We start from the raw sequence: 18,977 nt of genomic DNA, 5'->3' as shown, positions 1-18,977 counted from the left end.
TGTGTGTGTGAGAGATAAACAGTACAAAGGTGAAGTGCGAAGGTCGTCCATGTTTGTACTTCCTGTAAACAAACGACCTTTAACCCCAGCGAGGGAGAATGTGAGAGTGTGATGACGAGTGACGGCTGATAAACAATGTGTGTGTGTTTTAAGTGGACGAGTTAAAGGGAAAGTGTGTGTCTGTGTGCGCTGTGGTCACCATGGTCTTCCTCAGACGGAGGACACTGCTTCGCTACCTGTTCCTGTCGGCCATGTTGGCTCTGCTCCTCTTCATCAGCTCCTTCTGGCTCCGTGAGTTTCCTCCGTCACTGAGTGTCGGCCATGTTGGCTCCGCCTCTCATCGGCTCAGTGGATGCTATTAAACTATTTATTCATGACACAGTGGTGGAAAGTAACTGAGTACATTTACTCAAGTACTGTAGTGAAGTACAATTCTTAGGTGATACTTTCAGCTTCACTACAGCTGACGGCGTCCGTCACTTTGCAGATTAAGATTTTATATAAAAACTATAAAAGCAACACATTGTTTAAACGAGTGGTTTCACAGTGTGAAGGTGCTGAACAGCAGCAGAGTGGATCCGACTGTTTCATGTTTTAATTCTATTAAAGAGACGTTTATATTTATTTTTAAGTGAAACTCAAAAAGATAAAACTCTTACTACAACTTTTAATACAAATCAAAATTTTGAGGAAAGTAAACAAAAAAAAAGAAGACGGTGAAAACAGGTTTGTGTTCAAGAACTTAGCTTCTTCATCTTCTCTCATTATTTACCTGGTGACCCTTTGGAGGGGCCCGACCCCTGGGTTGGGAACCACTGGACTAAACTAGCTAACTGTATAAAGTAGCTGAAACCAGCTCCACCTCCAGTCAAGTATTAATTTATTCTGTTAGTCACAGGAGCTAAACGAGAACTTTCTTCTTTCCTTTAAGCACGGTATGCTTAAAATACAAATGTGCTTTCAGTCCAGTCGGATTTTAACGTAGGACTTTGGAGCATTGTCACATCGTTATTTTCTCTACTTGCAGAACGTAGAGTGACGTATATTAGTTTTACAAACTTCACCTGTTTACTTGTTACCTTCACCTCTGACCTTTGTGATCCAAGGGCTTTTTTTATCCTAAATTAGCTCTTTCATTTTTCTCAGTTAGCAAGGTTAGCAGGTCAGCTAGCCTAGTTAGCCTAGCTAGCTACTACAGATGAAGAAAAGCCCTTTCAAGTTTACAAGGAAGGTGATCGGCTCTACGGAGCTTTACTACTCGCTTTAGCAAGACAATGTATGTCAGTCACCTTTTTTTTTTAGCAGAAAAAAGAGCCATAGCTACCTAGCGTTAGCTAAGATCCAAAAGTCAGGTTAACACTCGTGCTACAGAGTGACTCATGTCACTAATGGTTATCTGATGAGTCCCAGTACTGACTCCCCGGTTCACATTCTGGGCACTGCCGTGTCACAGTTTACTACGATCCAGGCACCGAACCTTAAACTGCTCCAAGGGCCCCGTTCATAGCTGCACCCTGCGCTACCCGCGTGTTGGGAGTGTTTGTGGGGAGGATTCATGAAAAGACGCATTTCAACTGCTAACTGCCTGAAAACTGACGAATAAGTGAAGTAAACTAATTTTTAAATGTATTTAAATTTTACAGAATACGTACTTTTACTTGAGTTCAGGATGTGAATTCTTCTTCCACCACTGTTTTATACAGTATTTCATTACTGGGTGGGAAACACTCACAAGCGACCCCTAGTGGTGATCACATGGAGAGCACACTTACTCTTTTGTTTTTGTTTTTTAAATTAATTTTAAATACTACTTACTCATGTTTTTTAATAATTTTAAATATTTCTGAGAATGATGGACAGAAGTCAATAACATCTTTTCTACCTTATTTTACATTTAAAAAAAAATAGTAACAAAAAAAAAAAACAGCCATAGCCTGATGATGATTTTGACACAGGCCCCACCCATTTGTTTATATTTTAGCCCCATGTTTTAACAAATTAATCAACCTGTGAATATTAATATAAACAGAATGACACATAATGAATATATCGAGGTGTGGGGCCCCCGACTGTGACAGGATGTGTAAACAAAATAAAGTGATGGTTATTATTGGCAGAGTCACTATCGGTCATTTGTCTCTTCAGCTCAGGGTGGAGTTGGCGAATGTGGCAGCGCCTGGCAGCCATGTTTGAGTTTTTACCACCTCTCGGTAAGACTGACACACACACACACACACACTTGTATCTCTATCCTTATGAGGACTCTCACAGATATAATAATCTCAAGCTCCTCACTTCCAAGACCCTGAAAACTTTATTTAAAACACAAAAGTAAAATAATAATAAAAAGTAATATTAAATAATTATAATAATAATAATTAGAAAATAATATCTAATCAGTATTCCTATTTAAGTCTAAGTCTTCTTTAATAAATATGCAACAAATTGTTTGTTTTGAAAAAATATCCTCATGTCGTATTTATTAAGAATTTAATAACCAAAAACTCACAAATTTTTCCCACTCCACTCCGAGGATTAAAGATTAAAAATCAAAGTACAAATATGAAAAACAACGTTTTGTCCCAGTTCTCCAGAACGAGGGATGAACCAGTTAATTCAGTCTGTGTGCTAACATCTACATCATCAAAGATAAAAAGCTGTTTTCTTTGGTTTACTTTCTTTCAGCCAGAGCCTCCATTGTTACCTGCAGAGAGGGCGGGGCCCAGCGAAGCCCCGCCCCTCATAAAGGAGTGTCCTGGCCAATCGTTTCAGGCCTGGCGTCTGCTCCAGTATTTAAAGTCCAGCCTGGCCGACGCTGACGACATCCTGCTGGAGCCGTACCTGCAGAGCTGGGATCAGCTCCTCAAGTAAAGACACAAACAACCTCTCTGGTTCTTTGGTTACGCTGATTTGATGATCAGATTGACTCATGTTACTCTTGTGCTAACGTTAGCTTAGCATAGGATCAAGACTGAGCAGTTCAGTTAGTCACAGTCTGAACGCTCCGTCCTCAGTCACCAATGTGACGGTTCAACTCTCTGTTTCAGCTTCATGGAGTCTCTCGGGACGATGGTCAGTTTGTTCTCTCAGAAGGTGAAGGAGAAGGTCGTACTGATACGAGAGCTGTCACTCAAATACAGCACAGAGGCTCATGGGAAACGTGGTCCGTCTGACAGCTCTGGACTAAAAAAAGGGGTGAGTGTCGCAAAAACATTGCAGGATGATTTGAAGTCATCAGCTCATTTTCTTTGTTCTCCTCTCCAGGCGTATCGCTCGGTTCGGTCCATGGTGGGGGCGGAGCTAAAGGCGGGCTTGGTGGACTTCACCTGGCGAACAGATTCAGGGTGCAGGACGCTGCTGCGGCTGCATCGATCTCTGCTGTGGTTGAAGCTCATGTTGGAGGGTTTGACTGAAGGACCGGACGCTGAAGGTCGATACAAAACACCTGGAGAGCTGGGCAGGTAATGACCTCAATGCTTCGCTTACAGACTGAGGCTAAAGCTAACAGACTGAGACTAAAGCTAACAGACTGAGGTTAAAGCTAACAGTCTGAGGCTAAAGCTAACAGACTGACATCACGACATCACGCTAACAGTCTGAGGCTAAAGCTAACACACTGAGGCTAAAGCTAACAGACTGAGGTTAAAGCTAACAGACTGACATCACAACATCACGCTAACAGTCTGAGGTTAAAGCTAACAGTCTGAGGTTAAAGCTAACAGTCTGAGGCTAAAGCTAACAGACTGACATCACGACATCACGCTAACAGTCTGAGGTTAAAGCTAACACACTGAGGCTAAAGCTAACAGACTGAGGCTAAAGCTAACACACTAAGGCTAAAGCTAACAGACTGAGGTTAAAGCTAACAGACTGACATCACAACATCACGCTAACAGTCTGAGGTTAAAGCTAACAGTCTGAGGCTAAAGCTAACAGACTGACATCACAACATCACGCTAACAGACTGAGGTTAAAGCTAACAGTCTGAGGCTAAAGCTAACAGACTCACATCACAACATCACGCTAACAGTCTGAGGCTAAAGCCAACAGACTGAGGCTAAAGCTAACAGACTGATATCACGCTAACAGACTGAGGCTAAAGCTAACAGACTGATATCACACTAACAGACTGAGGCTAAAGCTAACAGTCTGAGGTTAAAGCTAACAGACTGACATCACAACATCACGCTAACAGACTGAGGCTAAAGCCAACAGACTGAGGTTAAAGCTAACAGACTGACATCATGCTAACAGACTGAGGCTAAAGCTAACAGACTGACATCATGCTAACAGACTGAGGCTAAAGCTAACAGACTGACATCACGACATCACGCTAACAGTCTGAGGCCAAAGCCAGACTGACCTCATGATGGCATGCTAACAGAGTGAAGCTAAAGCTAACAGACTGGCGTCATGACATCACGCCAACACACCGCTGCTTTTTGTCCTCTTCCCTCAGGGAAGCCTACAAGGTGGCGCTGGCTCCCCACCACCCCTGGATGCTGCGTCAGGCTGCAGAGTTCGTCTTCCTCGCCCTCCCGGACAGACAGTACTTCCTGCAGCTGGTGTGTGTGATGAACCAGGAGGAGGCTGTGCCCGTCCTGCACACCATCATCCACGCCCTGATGCTCGTGCACACACAGACCCAGCGAATCCTGGCAGAACACAACATGCTGGAACTGCCTTGAACGCAGCACGTCCACGCAGCACGTCGACGCCATGACTGTACGCACAGATAGAAAAGCTTCCTGTCAATGTGCGGAGAGCTTCAAGGACAGAAACCACCAACAGACGACAAAAACACAACGTAAAACAGTCCGAGGTGGTGCCGACAGTGGTGGAGGAAATATTCAGGTCCGTCACTGCAGTGAAAATACAACGTGCTCTGTTACAAGCTGACCTTTGACCTTTTGGATGTAAAATGTCATCACTTCATTATTTCATCCTGTCAGACACTTGTGTCAAATTTTGTCATAATTAGTGTTTGAATTCTTCAAGTATGGCCCAAAACATGTTTTGTGAGGTCACACTGACCTTTGACCATCAAATTATATTTAGTTCATTCTTGACTCCAACCAACGTTTGTGCCAAATTTGAAGACATACCCTCAAGCTGTTCTTGAGATACTGCGTTCACAAGAATGAGAAAGATACAAGGTCAAAGTGACGTTTGACCACCAAAATCTAAACAGTTCGTTGACTCAAAGTGAACGTTTGTGCCAAATTTGAAGACATACCCTCAAGTTGTTCTTGAGATACTGCATTCACAAGAAGTTCGTTGACTCAAAATGAACGTTTGTGCCAAATTTGAAGACAGACCCTCAAGCTGTTCTTGAGATACTGCGTTCACAAGAATGAGAAAGATACAAGGTCAAAGTGACGTTTGATCACCAAAATCTAAACAGTTCATCATTGACTCAAAGTGAACGTTTGTGCCAAATTTGAAGACATACCCTCAAGCTGTTGTTGAGATACTGCGTTCACAAGAATGAGAAAGATACAAGGTCAAAGTGACGTTTGACCACCAAAATCTAAACAGTTCGTTGACTCAAAGTGAACGTTTGTGCCAAATTTGAAGACATACCCTCAAGCTGTTCTTGAGATACTGCGTTCACAAAAAGTTCGTTGACTCAAAATGAACGTTTGTGCCAAATTTGAAGACATACCCTCAAGCTGTTCTTGAGATACTGCGTTCACAAGAATGAGAAAGATACAAGGTCAAAGTTAAGTTTGACCACCAAAATCTTAACAGTTCATTACTGACTCAAAGTGAACGTTTGTGCCAAATTTGAAGACATACCCTCAAGCTGTTCTTGAGATACTGCGTTCACAAGAATGAGAAAGATACAAGGTCAAAGTGACGTTTGACCACCAAAATCTAAACAGTTCGTTGACTCAAAGTGAACGTTTGTGCCAAATTTGAAGACATACCCTCAAGCTGTTCTTGAGATACTGCGTTCACAAAAAGTTCGTTGACTCAAAATGAACGTTTGTGCCAAATTTGAAGACATACCCTCAAGCTGTTCTTGAGATACTGCGTTCACAAGAATGAGAAAGATACAAGGTCAAAGTTAAGTTTGACCACCAAAATCTTAACAGTTCATTACTGACTCAAAGTGAACGTTTGTGCCAAATTTGAAGACATACCCTCAAGCTGTTCTTGAGATACTGCGTTCACAAGAATGAGAAAGATACAAGGTCAAAGTGACGTTTGACCACCAAAATCTAAACAGTTCGTTGACTCAAAGTGAACGTTTGTGCCAAATTAGAAGACATACCCTCAAGCTGTTCTTGAGATACTGCGTTCACAAAAAGTTCGTTGACTCAAAATGAACGTTTGTGCCAAATTTGAAGACATACCCTCAAGCTGTTCTTGAGATACTGCGTTCACAAGAATGAGAAAGATACAAGGTCAAAGTTAAGTTTGACCACCAAAATCTTAACAGTTCATTACTGACTCAAAGTGAACGTTTGTGCCAAATTTGAAGACATACCCTCAAGCTGTTCTTGAGATACTGCGTTCACAAGAATGAGAAAGATACAAGGTCAAAGTGACGTTTGACCACCAAAATCTAAACAGTTCGTTGACTCAAAGTGAACGTTTGTGCCAAATTTGAAGACATACCCTCAAGTTGTTCTTGAGATATCACGTCCGTCTATCACAAGAATGCAATAGATGGACGGATGGCCTGAAAACAAAATGGCTCCGGCCACGTAAATTACTGGCGCAGAGGCGTGAAACTGTGGTTAAAGACTGATTGTTAAAGTTTTTTATATGACGTCATCAGATGATTGTGACTGATGCATTCATGTGAAGTAGGATTTTACTGTTGTAGTTCGTTGAGGTGGAGCTTATTATAAACTATTTACTAATGACTGTTTTCATTATGGATTAATCTGCTGATCATTTTTTCAATTAATCAACTGGCTGTTTGATGATGTAAAAATAGTGAGATATGTTTGTCACAATGAGACAGAGCCCAAAGTGACACCTTCACCATGTTTGTTTAACCTCAACATTATTAATAATACATTACAACTGTTACGATAATTACCAATAATTACAAATAAAGATTATTAATACATTACATTTATTGACATTGATACTAATATTAGAATTGTTAATATTATTTAAAGGAAAAATTTGTTAAAAATGGAACCATGAATATCGAAAACAGTTTTGTAAGAACTTGTATATGTTTTGTGTACAAACTTCATTTGTAAAATAAAGCTGTCAGATAATTTTAGTGAAGCATAAAGCAACATGAAAAGACTTACTGACAGACTTTATAAATGTTGGACGTGTTTGACACAGATGGAAGTTTATTTTGGTCACACGTACAGTTTGTAGCAGCAAACCTTTTTCATTTTTTACAGTGAAGTGCAGGATGTAAGCACTTCATTTGGCTGCAGAAGTAAAAAGTTAAACCAAGACATATGCGGTTAATAGCTGAATAATACCTCGAGAAAAACATGCACTTTAAGGCACCATATGCTGCATTCAGGACCACATGGAATTCAGATTTTTTTTCTGATGTCACATTCAAAATGTAGCCAAATATTTATAAACAAGTTAGGAACTATCATGCACAGTTTAAGTGCTGATTAAGTACATTTAAAATACTCAGGTTGAGGAAGCTTCCTATTTCCCAGTTGCCCTGAATGCAACATTAAACTGTCTTTATTTAACAGTGAACAAGAATAAAAAACATTTAATATAATTCGCACTGACGACAGGAAGTGATGTAAAAATGTCAGAAATGTGACTGTACAGTTTCAGATTGACTTTAAATGAAATGTGATGAAGTTTCATAACGATTTCTGTTTGTGGCAGTGAACGTTACACGAGCTGTGAGCAGGAAGTTTAACATGACGTACGACACAACTGATCCACACACAAATGTGTGTCATTATTGGTTTAACTAAAAGTGTGAACGCTGTCGGATCAGAAACATTTGAGGAAAGTGCTGATTCGACAGAACTCAACTTTTCTTTCTTTTTATAATCACAGAAACAGACGATTCGTCTGATGACAATATTTTATATTCAACTTAAAACAGGAAAAAGTTTTTTCTCTTCAAACTTGAGACGCTGGAGCCAGAGAGACGACAGCCAACTAAAACTAATTATTATCAAAAATTTGTTAATTTTCTGTAAATCGGAATGTTTCAGCACTTTTTTGTTTTTTATTTGTATCAGAAATTGTTTCTCTTTTAACACTTGTGCTTTTACAATAACTGAATTTCAGCGATACAAAAACAAACAATCAATAATCAGTCATTCAGATTGTTGTTATTGAATGTTGATCAACTAATTAGCAATTAGCTAATTAGCTGGTCCAGCAATTATTGTTTTCTTTAAAAATAAAGAGGGCTGGGCATCATTGACGATATCTGATACAAGTATTGATACAATTCCTAATGATCAGTATAGATAGCGTGCCTGAATTTTAATGTTACCAACAACAAGTAATCAATTATTACGACTATTTATAATGAAGATCAATTACTTTATACTGATTGAATGTTTTGTTGTTTTCTGTTTAAAAATATTTAAAATAATAATAAAACAAATACAATAAAAAGTTTGTATGCATGAGTATCATCTGACATGTTTTGACACTGATATGTGATATGATCCTGATTTTCAGTACAGATACCAAAATACATAATCAATTTTTTTTTTAAGTTGACTAATTGTTTCATTGTTTAAACTTTTTTTGTTTTTATCTTTCTATCAAAACTTAGAATGTTTTAAATACTGCCAGTAACATACTGATAATGACACCAAAAACTAATAATCAATTATTGAGTCTGTTTTTAATCTTTTTTTTTATTATTGATTAAGTAATTAACTGTTTGAGCAGCTTCTTTCTTTCTTCCTTTTTTAAATTAAAAAGAAATTGGGGCTGGTTATCATTTATCAGATACAGTACGTGAAATTCAGTTCTGACACCACAAAAAAATTATTGATTTTTAAAAGTGCTCTTGAACCTGACTGATTGTTTTAACAGCTCTTTTTTGTCTCTTCACAGTAACTCTATCACACGTTCTTCAATCCTGGTACTGACATGATTTCTAAATTCAGTGTAAAAATAAATTAAACGATCTGTCAGTTAATCAACTGACTGTTCAAGCACTTTTTTGTTTTGTTTCTTTTTCTATTAAAACGTTTCTCAGACATTTTGTGGTGCCAACAGGACGATACATTTTTTTCTGCTTTACCTTCTTTTACTTTTTCATTTTTGTTTTTAATTTCCATTTAACAAAAGAAGACAGAGTTTTGAAATGTAAAACATCTACATAAAAATGTAAAAATTGGAAAATACTTTTGCGTTGCCAATTGGTTGAGTTTAAAGTTGCTCACACATGATGTCAGTGTTTGCCCTTTAAATCGACCTCCGTCCCACCTGTGATCAAACGCGTCTCTCAGGACGACGATGCGTTCAGGAACGGGTTCTCTTCGCCCTGGTGGCTCTTCATGTGCGTCTTCAGACAGTGGCTCTGAGTGAAGGCTTTGTCGCAGACGCTGCACTGGTACGGTCTCTCCCCGTTGTGTGTCCTCATGTGGACCGTCAGGTGTTCTTGGCGAGAGCACGCCTTCCCGCAGACTGTGCAGACGAACAGTTTGATGCCCAGGTGGCTCCTCACGTGGTTGTTCAGGTGACTCTTGCGTTTAAAAAAGCGGCCGCACTCCGAGCAGCCGTACGGCGCCTCGCCGGTGTGCACACGCATGTGCGCCTTGAGCTCGCCGTTGGATATGAAGCCTTTGCTGCAGATGATGCAGATGAACGGCCGCTCGCTGCTGTGCGTCTTCATGTGAGCCGTTAGGCTGCAGTTTGAGATGAAGGTCTTGCAGCAGATGTGGCAGAGGTACGGCCGCTCTCTCTCCGTGTGCGTCTTCTCGTGCGACTTTAACGTACCAGGAAGTTTGAAGCTCTTCCCGCACACGCCGCAGCTGTAACGCCTCTCCCCCGAGTGCGTGGCCTTGTGACGGGTCAGAGATCGCAGGTCGTAGAAAGACTTGCTGCAGAGGTTACAGTGGTACTTGTCTCGCCCCGTGTGCACCTTGATGTGAGCTCGCAGCTGCGCCTTCAGACCAAACGCCTTCGGGCAGATGTGACACTTGTGTGGTTTATCCTCCACATGCACCCAGCGGTGGATACTCAGGCCGGACATGTGAGGGAAGCTTTTGTTGCACACGTCACATTTGAACGGTCTGTTTCCTGTGTGCAGCGTGGTGTGGCACTTGAGGCCGGTGATGGTGAAGAAAGACTTCCTACAGTATGAGCACTCGTGCGTTTTCTGATATTTTTTCAAATGTCCCTTTAACTCCTCCGTGGACTCAAAGCGCTCTCCGCACACGCCGCAGACGCTCTGCACCTCATCCAGGTGGCTCCAGGCGTGTTTGATCAAGCTGCCCAGTATCCTGTACCAAACGCCACACACCTTACAGGGGATTTTATCACTGCCGATCAACCGCCCCTCTACACCTGATGCTCTGGCTCCTCGCTTCCTCCTCATCTTCGGCGTCCCCAGCGCAGGGTCGGGTTTCCAGTCATCATCTTTGTCTAACGCCTCATCTCCATCTTTGTCATCGTCGTCGCTGGACTCCACCTGGCTCTCAGCAGCGTCTCCATCATCAGCTTCCTTTGTTCCCACCTTCTGTTGTTGTGACGCTGAGCTGCTGGACAGGACGTCCGCTCCGTTACCCTCCACGTGTTGAACGGGGCTGACGGGAGCAAAAACAATCAGTTACTTTGTGGAAAAGTTTGTCGACTGTCGACATGAACACCACCAGGAAATACTTGTAACTTGAGAGTCAGCTATCGAACAAGAAGTACTGCGTTAGGGATGTCACTAATGTCGGGTTCAGACTACACGATATCAGCCTGATTATAGCCTAAAGTAGACGACAAACGACGCCACGTCTGGGACGCCACACGACGTCCCGACAGAAAGTCTGGCATGTTTGATTTTCTTTTAGTCGTTCCCGTCACAGCCGTCACTTTGACCAATAGGAACACAGAGCGATCTGCTGCCGTGGAAACTGTACGACAACAACAGCCCAGCCTTTTAGATATTTCCTGTCGGGAAAACAAATTTCATTTCTACATTACCTTGCACTGAGGTCGGCTCCGTCACTTCTGATCAGCACAGCGGCGGAGGACGGAGAATCACTGGTGACCTCATCATTTCTCTGCACAAGGCGAAGCTCCTCCTCCTCCTCCTCTTCCTCTCCTGTCTGTTGATGTTTTAAGGAAACAAAAAAAGGCTTTAAATAAAAAAAATCTATCTATGAAACCTGCGACACGTGAGGAATCGAGCCTCACAGAGCATCACGGAGCTGTAAGAGCAGAGTCGTCAGCATAGAGTCAAACTGTAGTTCGTACCTTCAGTCGGATGTAGAGGAGCGTCTTGTCGGGGCAGCTGGACTTGGTGTTCCTGAAGATCTCCTCTGGCGTCATCGTCTTCACTTTCACACGATGGAGTCTCCGGCTGCGATCCGACTTGAAGACGTCAAACTGTTTGTCATCTCCCGCCAGCTGAGGGATGGCGGACCTCAGCAGGTCCAGGAAGTCTGCCTCCTGCAGGCCCCGAGGACACCGGACTTCCTGTACCGAGGACTTCATCAGCACTGGAGTAGAGGAAGAACAGGTCACTGGGAGCTCTGGGTCAACTGGCAGGAAACACGCTGAGCTTTATAGTTACCTTTGTTTGAGAGCAAGTCTGACTGGGAGTCCTCCAGCATGCAGACTCTGAGCAGGTGGTGAGTCGGTTCTTCGCCAATGCGAGGTCTGCCGCGCTTCCTCCTCTCAGACTGAACTCTGGGAGACGATAACCTGAAAAACCAGTATGATCATTCCTGCAGCCTGCGAATGGTATTTCTAAGAACACCTGAACTCTGAGCAGACATGACGTCTTGTCTTTAGTTACCTGGTGCGTGTGTCGGTTTCATCAGCAGACGTCGTGGCGGAGACGGACGGAGGATCATCTGTTCTCTGCAGAGGATGAAGGTTGTCACTGCTGCTCTGAGGATCCTCTCCTGTCTGCAACAAGTTGTTCCCAAACACTCTCAGAACACACTCTCACAAACAACAACCAAAAAACTGATGAAGCACAGAGGATCCTGGACCTTCCTCAGAGTGCCCGTGATAAATTCAAAGTACCTTCAGTCGGATGTAGAGGGCGGAGTTTCCAGACCCGGTTAGCCTGATGCTCCGACAGATCTCCTCAGGCGTCAGCGTCTTCGCTCTCAGAGGCTGAAGTCTCTTACTCCTGTCGGTTGTGAAGATTTCGAAAGGTTTCTGATCGGCGAGCTGAGGGAAGGTGGACCTCAGCAGGTCCAGGAAGTCCGCCTCCTGCAGGCCCCGAGGACACCGGACCTGCTGCACCGGGTACTTCCTGAACACTGAGACACACACAAGCCCTTTTTAAACAGGAGTTGTGCAAATTTGCAGGAAAGCCCAATCAGTCTTTTTTCAGCATTGGCAGTATAAAAACAAAATCAGGGAGTGCAGCAAAATGCCGCCTACCTAATTTTGTTTATACAGAATGCACCTTTTTCGGGGCAATGGGGGGCGTGAGCAAGTAACAAAACGTGTAGCTCAGCATGTGACGTAAACAGTGACGTGGGAGGGAAGCCGCGGCTAGTCAGTCCTTCGGCGATTCTCTCATAAATCGGCCCGTTCTTCACCGTCCCCGTCATCTGATGGTTAATGGCCTCTTCATTTGCGAGGACAAGGAGGGCGCGCAATTCCTTGTCTCCCCAGTTGCTCATCTTTACAGTGTCTGTCAGGTTTGTGTTTCCCTCTTGCTACTAGCTGCTCGCTAATTCCTGCTATCAGCTGTTTCCTGTTTATCCACTGCCAGTGGCTCGCACGTGCAGCGTCATCAACAGCTCCTCCCACAAGTCATCAACAGCTCCTCCTGTTACAGAAGGCCGCCTCGGTCTGTTTAAACTAAAAGGGTTCCACCAATATGTCTACCCTACGAGGAGGAAAATTGGGCACCTTGGATCAACTCGCCAATCCAGCTCTGTGTGTCTAAACGCTCGCAGCTTGCCGGCAAAACGGCCCAACATTCACCAAAAATCTGGCAGTGTAAAAGGGGCTAAAGACTACCTTCGTGAAGATGGTCATGGTGACGGTTTGTTTGTCTTCGGCCAGACGATGGAGAAACTTCTGTATGGTTTTCAGACAGATTCTTAAAACTTGGTTGCACAGGCCAACAAAGAACCCGTTCAACTTTGGGGTGGATTCAAATCATGGGCCGTCACATCCGAGACATGACATTTCACCTTGATGGAGTTCTGCAGTCTCTGAACCTGTTTCCACCAAATTCACTCTGGTTCTTCAACCAGGTTCGTTCAGGACTCTTGGAACCTTGGTGCCATCTCCTGAACCAGACCAAGTTTTGATCAGAGCCATTATAACCAAGGATGTGTCATCAACGGAGGGCGTTTCACAGCCGAAGTAAACTGAAGCAGCAACATCGTGGATCTCATTGATTCGCCTACGTTCAACTTTATGTTCTGTTCCTACAGGTATTTGTTTTGTTTCTATCCAAATACAAGGCTGGATCAGCTGTTAATGACATCACTGCATGCTCTTTGTTTCTGATGGTTTCTCACTTAACGTCTCTGTCGTCTTCTCCATCCTCTCTTCAACCTGGAGAATATGAGACGCCCACTGTTGACACGTTTCCTGCTTTTTTGGTTCTAGCTAAAGAAAAAGCTTTTCAGGTTCTGAACCAGTTTATTTTTGGTCGAAATGCTCCGAATGGTTCAAAATCAGGTTTGTGAACTGAACCAGACTCTGTGCCATGTTGGTGGGAAACAGGTGTCTAACACTGTGTCCTTACTGGATGGGACGCGAGCGAGCATCAACGACACGGCGTGATGCGGCGCACCGTCGTGAGCTGAACTTCTGTCGGATGCCAAGTTTCTATTTTTAATCCGTTACTCACGTTTAAAGCGCTGGACAGTAACAGCTGATTCATTAAGTCACAATAATACCTGCTTATTTCACTACAATAACCTGAATAAGTTGTCATGTGGCTGGAGGTCGACAGGAAGACGAACGTTACTGGTTGGGACTGTGTGAGGTGCTCAGCAGCGCTTGTTTTACAGAGTGGAGACAGAGGTATGATGCAGACTGGGAGCTACGATGAGGAGATCTGTAAGTGACCTGCGATAGTGTTATTGAGTATAAATCATAAGGAAGCACGTACGCACCATCTTCACAGCTGCCAGGAAGTGGTTTGTTTACATGACATGACGGAGCTCAGAGTGGACAGAGAGCGTCTGATGTAACACGAGGTGGCGTGACACGTCTGACGCTCACATGCAGTCAGGACACGGTGCGAGTGCCTGTCTAGTCACCACTGTGCTTACTGTGGAACGTACCCGTATTCGACAGCACGTCAGTCTGAGAGTCCTCCAGGATGCAGATCCTGAGGTCCAGATGGCTCTGTGTGTCGCTGAGCCGAGGTCTGCCGGGCTTCCTCCTGTCAGACCGAGCTCTGGGGGAAATGACCCTGCAGCACAGACAGCAGGTTCAAAACAAAACAAAAGGCAGCTCAACCCAACAACAACAACCATCCTTGGCCACAGAGCTAGGCTAGCTAACATGCTAAACTAACACTGTGTTCCCAAACTAGCATGCTAAGCTAACTAGCCCGGATCAGGTCAGATTTGTAACCTTGATGTTATTTGATAATCCGGATCCTTCAGATCTTCTCGTCTCTGTCTGGAGCTCGTTGCTGACAGCTGCTGCTCTTCATCAACTCCATCGTCACCATCACCATCCTCTTCCTCATCGAACCACAGGAGGCCCAGGCTCCCCGTGTCCTCCACAGCTGCACAGGTGATTTCTGTCATTCATCATCTTCACCTCAACTCCTCTGACGTTCAGCTCTCTCCCTCTTAATAATCAGTTTGATTTAATAACAAGTTAAAAAGATGAAGAGCGACCTGAATGCTGCGTGTGCTGCTCCTTCTCCTCCTCGCTCAAAACAACCACCTCATGGTCCTCGCCATCTGGGTTCAGAGCTTAATGTTCACAATCAAAAGGAAAAGAAGTCAGACACATTATTTTATTAAAAATGAAGGTTTGAACAAGTACGGAAACACACAGAAGTCAAACATAGTCAATTATATATAAAGTGGTTAATAATGACCAAAACTGACAAATGAAAATAATGAGACAAGTAAATGTAATCGTTGTTTTTTATTACATATTTATAAAGCTGATATTATTTTAAAGTATTTTAATTTATGAATATAAAGTTGAGTTCATCAGGACTCTGCTCTGTGCTCCTCCTCATACCTGGCCACGGTATGAAATGTTGTGCTTTTGAAAGATTGGGCCTAAAGGGATCATGTATAAAGCAAAAAGTATTGGACCTAGAATGGAGCCTTGGGGCACTCCACATGTAATGGGAGCAGAGAAGGAAAACCGGTTCCCAATGCTGACACAGAGGGATCTATCTGTTAGATACGAGTCAAACCACTGGAGGGCGCTACTTTGGATGCCGACTTGATGCTTGAGACAGTGTAGGAGAATGGAGTGATCACCTGTGTCGAACGCGGAGCTGAGTCCAAGTAGGATTAATTTTGCTGATTTACCAGAATCGAGAGCCAGGAGGAGATCGTTAGTGACTTTGAGTAATGCTGATTCAGTACTGTGACGTGCTCTAAAACCTGACTGAAATCTGTAGATCACAATGGGCCCTTATGAGAGATTGGCACCTTTAAAATATTCCTGGTTTTAAAGAAGAACTCCTATTGAATTAAAAACTGCGTCAGTTGCTTTACACGCTCATCTGCATCAAGTTTATTTTTATTTTATTTTGGTAAAATAGTCAGTAGCAATCGAGTATACATTCTCTGAATGAGCGAGTGTCTGATTAAAGGTTGGTTGAATTAGTGACGCTGTAAATGAGCAGACTGAGTCGGGCCCGTGAACAAAATGTGACGCAACATTTTAATCACTATCTAAATTGAAACTGTTTTTATGCCGAATTGTAAATGACATTATGAGCTATGTGTGAGCGTTGTGTTTCATGTCCTCTGCTGTCCGCAGTTTTATCAGCGAACAGAGAAAAGTTAAATCAGCTATTTCTCAAACGTAGTTCCGCACTCCACATCCTGAGCAGCACCGAGCGTGTGAGTGGAGGAAACAGTTTGACCTTTCACCCCGAGCTCCTCCACTCTCTGACCTCTCCTCTCCAGTTTGACTCGGGGCTGCAGCAGGAGCTCCAGCTGCCTCTTCTGCCGCTCGATCTCCCGTCTGAAGCCCGACGCCTCCTCCTCGTACCCGGCCACAGTCCTCTCCACCACCGCTAAGATCTCCTGCGCGGCCGTGCTCAGCTTCTCGGTGACGATTCCTCGGAGGATTTCCGCCTTCGACATGTTGCCGAGTCGGTCCAGAGTGTCGGAGCCGCCGCTGCTCCTCTTCATCCAGTAAAACATCTTCACTGTGTCTCTGCAGCTTTGATTTCAGGCACAACAACTTTGCACGTTTGCGCGCCGCGGACGGTTTTTCTTCCGGGTTGTGGTGCAGCTCGAAATAATGTCCGGCGAGAAACAAAATCTCTCCTCAGAGATATAAAATATCATTTTCATTCTCAACACACCTGTTAAATGTTCAGCTGTTATTAACTCTACCATGTAGGGTCAGGCACTATATTTAATATATTGATATCATGATATGAGACCAAATATCTTTATAGATTTTAGATATTGTAACGTAATAAGTGTTGACTTCTTCTGGTTTTCCATAGTTTCACAAACATAATTTGTTAGATGCTTATCCAGATTCGTAACTGTCTATCTTCTCACCAGCGGCTGAATTATGACTGACACACTGACATATAACTGAAGACATAAGTTTGTGATGTTCTTCATAGTCAGGGATGATGGGCAGTATTTCTATTACTTGTATTTAAAATATGTATTTCAATTACATTTGAGTATTTTGTAATTTGTATTTGATAAGGCCGATAAAAAGCAAATGTAATTTGTAACAAAATACTTTTGAGTGGAGTAATTTTGTATTTAAATTACTCAAAATACTTTCTCCACTAATCAAAAAACAAAAATAATAGGCTATACATTCTTATAATCTTGAATGTAACAATATTTTTTACTTATTTTTGAAAATATATATTTTTATCTGTCTGCCTCACGCATCTCCCTCGCTACGTGATGGAGGTGGCCTGAGCTGCGAGTCGCTGCTAAAATGTATTGTGTATTTTGATTCAAAATACATCAAAATGTGTTTTGATGTATTTTGATGTATTTTGTATCAAAATACATCAAAATACATTCTGATGTATTTTGATACAAAACACATCAAAATATATTTCGATGCGTTTCTAATATTAGTTGAAGTGTTTAACAGTTATTCATGTTGTGTATTAGCTCATTAGCCACCGATGTGTTGTTAGTAAAATACATTTTGATGTATTTTGATGTACTTTGCATCAAAATACATGAAAATGTATTTTGTATTTTGATTCAAAATACATTTTATATTAATATATAAAATACATTTTCATGTATTATATGAAAATGTATTTTGATACAAAACACATCAAAATGTATTTTGATGTATTTTGTATGATGTATTTTGATACAAAATACATCAAAATATGTTTCGATGCAAAATACATTTTGATGTGTTTTGATGTATTTTGCATCACAATACATGAAAATGTATTTTGTATTTTGATTCAAAATACATTTTATATCAATATATAAAATACATTTTCATGTATTTTGATACAAAATACATTAAAATACATCAAAATGTATTTTGTATTTTGTATCAAAATACATCAAAATACATCAAAATGTATTTTGTATTTTGATAATCGATGCAAAATACATTTTGATGTATTCTGATGTATTTTGATACAAAACACATCAAAATATATTTTGATGCAAAATACATTTTGATGTATTTGATGTTTTGATAGAAAATACATCAAATTGTATTTTGTATATTGATATAAAATGTATTTTGAATCAAAATACAAAATACATTTTGATGTATTTTGCATCAAAATACATTTTATATGAATACACAAAACACAAATTGATGTATTTTGATACAAAATACATCAAAATACATTTTGATGTATTTTGATGTACTTTGTATCAAAATACAAAAAAATGTATTTTGTATTTTGATTCAAAATACATTTTATATCAATATACAAAATACATGTTAACAACACGCTCCATCTGTGTCACTGTGTCATGTGATCTAACGCCACATTTTAATGTGACCGTACCGACACACACCTGTGTAGTAATGATGCTGTATAATCAAAATGTCTATTGAGTGCATAAAGAGAAGAGAATATAGTCACAGTGTTTAATGTTCTTTGGTTAAGTTTTTGTTAAAAAGAAATGAAGGAGCATTCTGAGAACCTTCTCATGGTCATACTGGCGCAAAATCAAAAGTGAATTATGTAGGCAATCTCTAAAATTTGTTTCAGTATCAAAAATCCCGTCGACTATATACACGCTGTTCAGCACATGAAGCCATTGTTGGTCAGAGAAGCCTGGAATGTGACAACACAGCTTCTAGAGGGAGGAGGCGGGAGTATGAACTCATCGGTGATTGTTGAGGTGACCGTGAGTGGAGAAAGCTTTTTCACACTGGTCACAGCCGTATGGTTTCTCTCCTGTGTGACGGCGTTGGTGTCCCTTCAGCTTGCCCAGTGAAACAAAAGTTTTCCCATTGTACCAGTATGGTTTCTCTCCCATGTGAACACGTCTGTGGAGTTCTAGACTACTCCAACCTGCGAAGGCTTTGTCACAGTGATCGCAGCTGCATGGTTTCTCTCCTGTGTGAACACGTCGGTGGTAAACTAAACCACAATTCTGAGCGAAGGTTTTCCCACACTGATCACAGCTGTATGGTTTCTCTCCTGCGTGAGTGCACTGGTGGCTTTTTAAAGCAGATGG

General features: G+C 41.9%; 2 protein-coding genes across 3 annotated transcripts in view; one reads left to right on the top strand and one right to left on the bottom strand.

The window, feature by feature from the left end:
• The first annotated feature begins 72 nt into the window (after positions 1–72).
• LOC117246295 (ceramide-1-phosphate transfer protein-like) lies at positions 73–7,165 on the top strand. Of its 2 annotated transcripts, XM_033610151.2 has the most exons (6): positions 74–291; positions 2,146–2,210; positions 2,686–2,867; positions 3,048–3,195; positions 3,265–3,461; positions 4,460–7,165. In XM_033610151.2, the coding sequence occupies exons 1-6, from the start codon at positions 201–203 to the stop codon at positions 4,686–4,688; spliced, it is 912 nt and encodes a 303-aa protein (XP_033466042.1). In that variant the 5' UTR covers positions 74–200; the 3' UTR covers positions 4,689–7,165. The 2 variants fall into 2 exon arrangements, with proteins under 2 accessions (XP_033466041.1, XP_033466042.1); XM_033610150.2 differs by having other exon boundaries at positions 73–291; positions 3,048–3,461.
• Positions 7,166–7,294: 129 nt separating this feature from the next.
• Positions 7,295–18,977, bottom strand: part of LOC117250668 (uncharacterized) — a 29,414-nt gene continuing 17,731 nt past the window's right edge. The window contains exons 14-23 of the mRNA XM_078164725.1: positions 16,220–16,499; positions 14,973–15,050; positions 14,701–14,857; positions 14,406–14,536; positions 12,169–12,410; positions 11,936–12,048; positions 11,711–11,841; positions 11,392–11,636; positions 11,119–11,243; positions 7,295–10,730 (exon numbers count right to left, since the gene is read on the bottom strand). Coding sequence (XP_078020851.1) covers positions 9,428–10,730; positions 11,119–11,243; positions 11,392–11,636; positions 11,711–11,841; positions 11,936–12,048; positions 12,169–12,410; positions 14,406–14,536; positions 14,701–14,857; positions 14,973–15,050; positions 16,220–16,499 — 2,805 coding nt within the window. The 3' untranslated portion in view covers positions 7,295–9,427. The remainder of the gene's footprint in view (positions 10,731–11,118; positions 11,244–11,391; positions 11,637–11,710; positions 11,842–11,935; positions 12,049–12,168; positions 12,411–14,405; positions 14,537–14,700; positions 14,858–14,972; positions 15,051–16,219; positions 16,500–18,977) is intronic.

This window comes from Epinephelus lanceolatus, chromosome 22 (assembly GCF_041903045.1).
Source record: "Epinephelus lanceolatus isolate andai-2023 chromosome 22, ASM4190304v1, whole genome shotgun sequence".
Classification (NCBI taxonomy): Eukaryota; Metazoa; Chordata; class Actinopteri; order Perciformes; family Serranidae; genus Epinephelus; species Epinephelus lanceolatus.
Note: the sequence above shows the minus strand (reverse complement) of the source record. Positions and strands in the feature narration are given on the sequence as shown.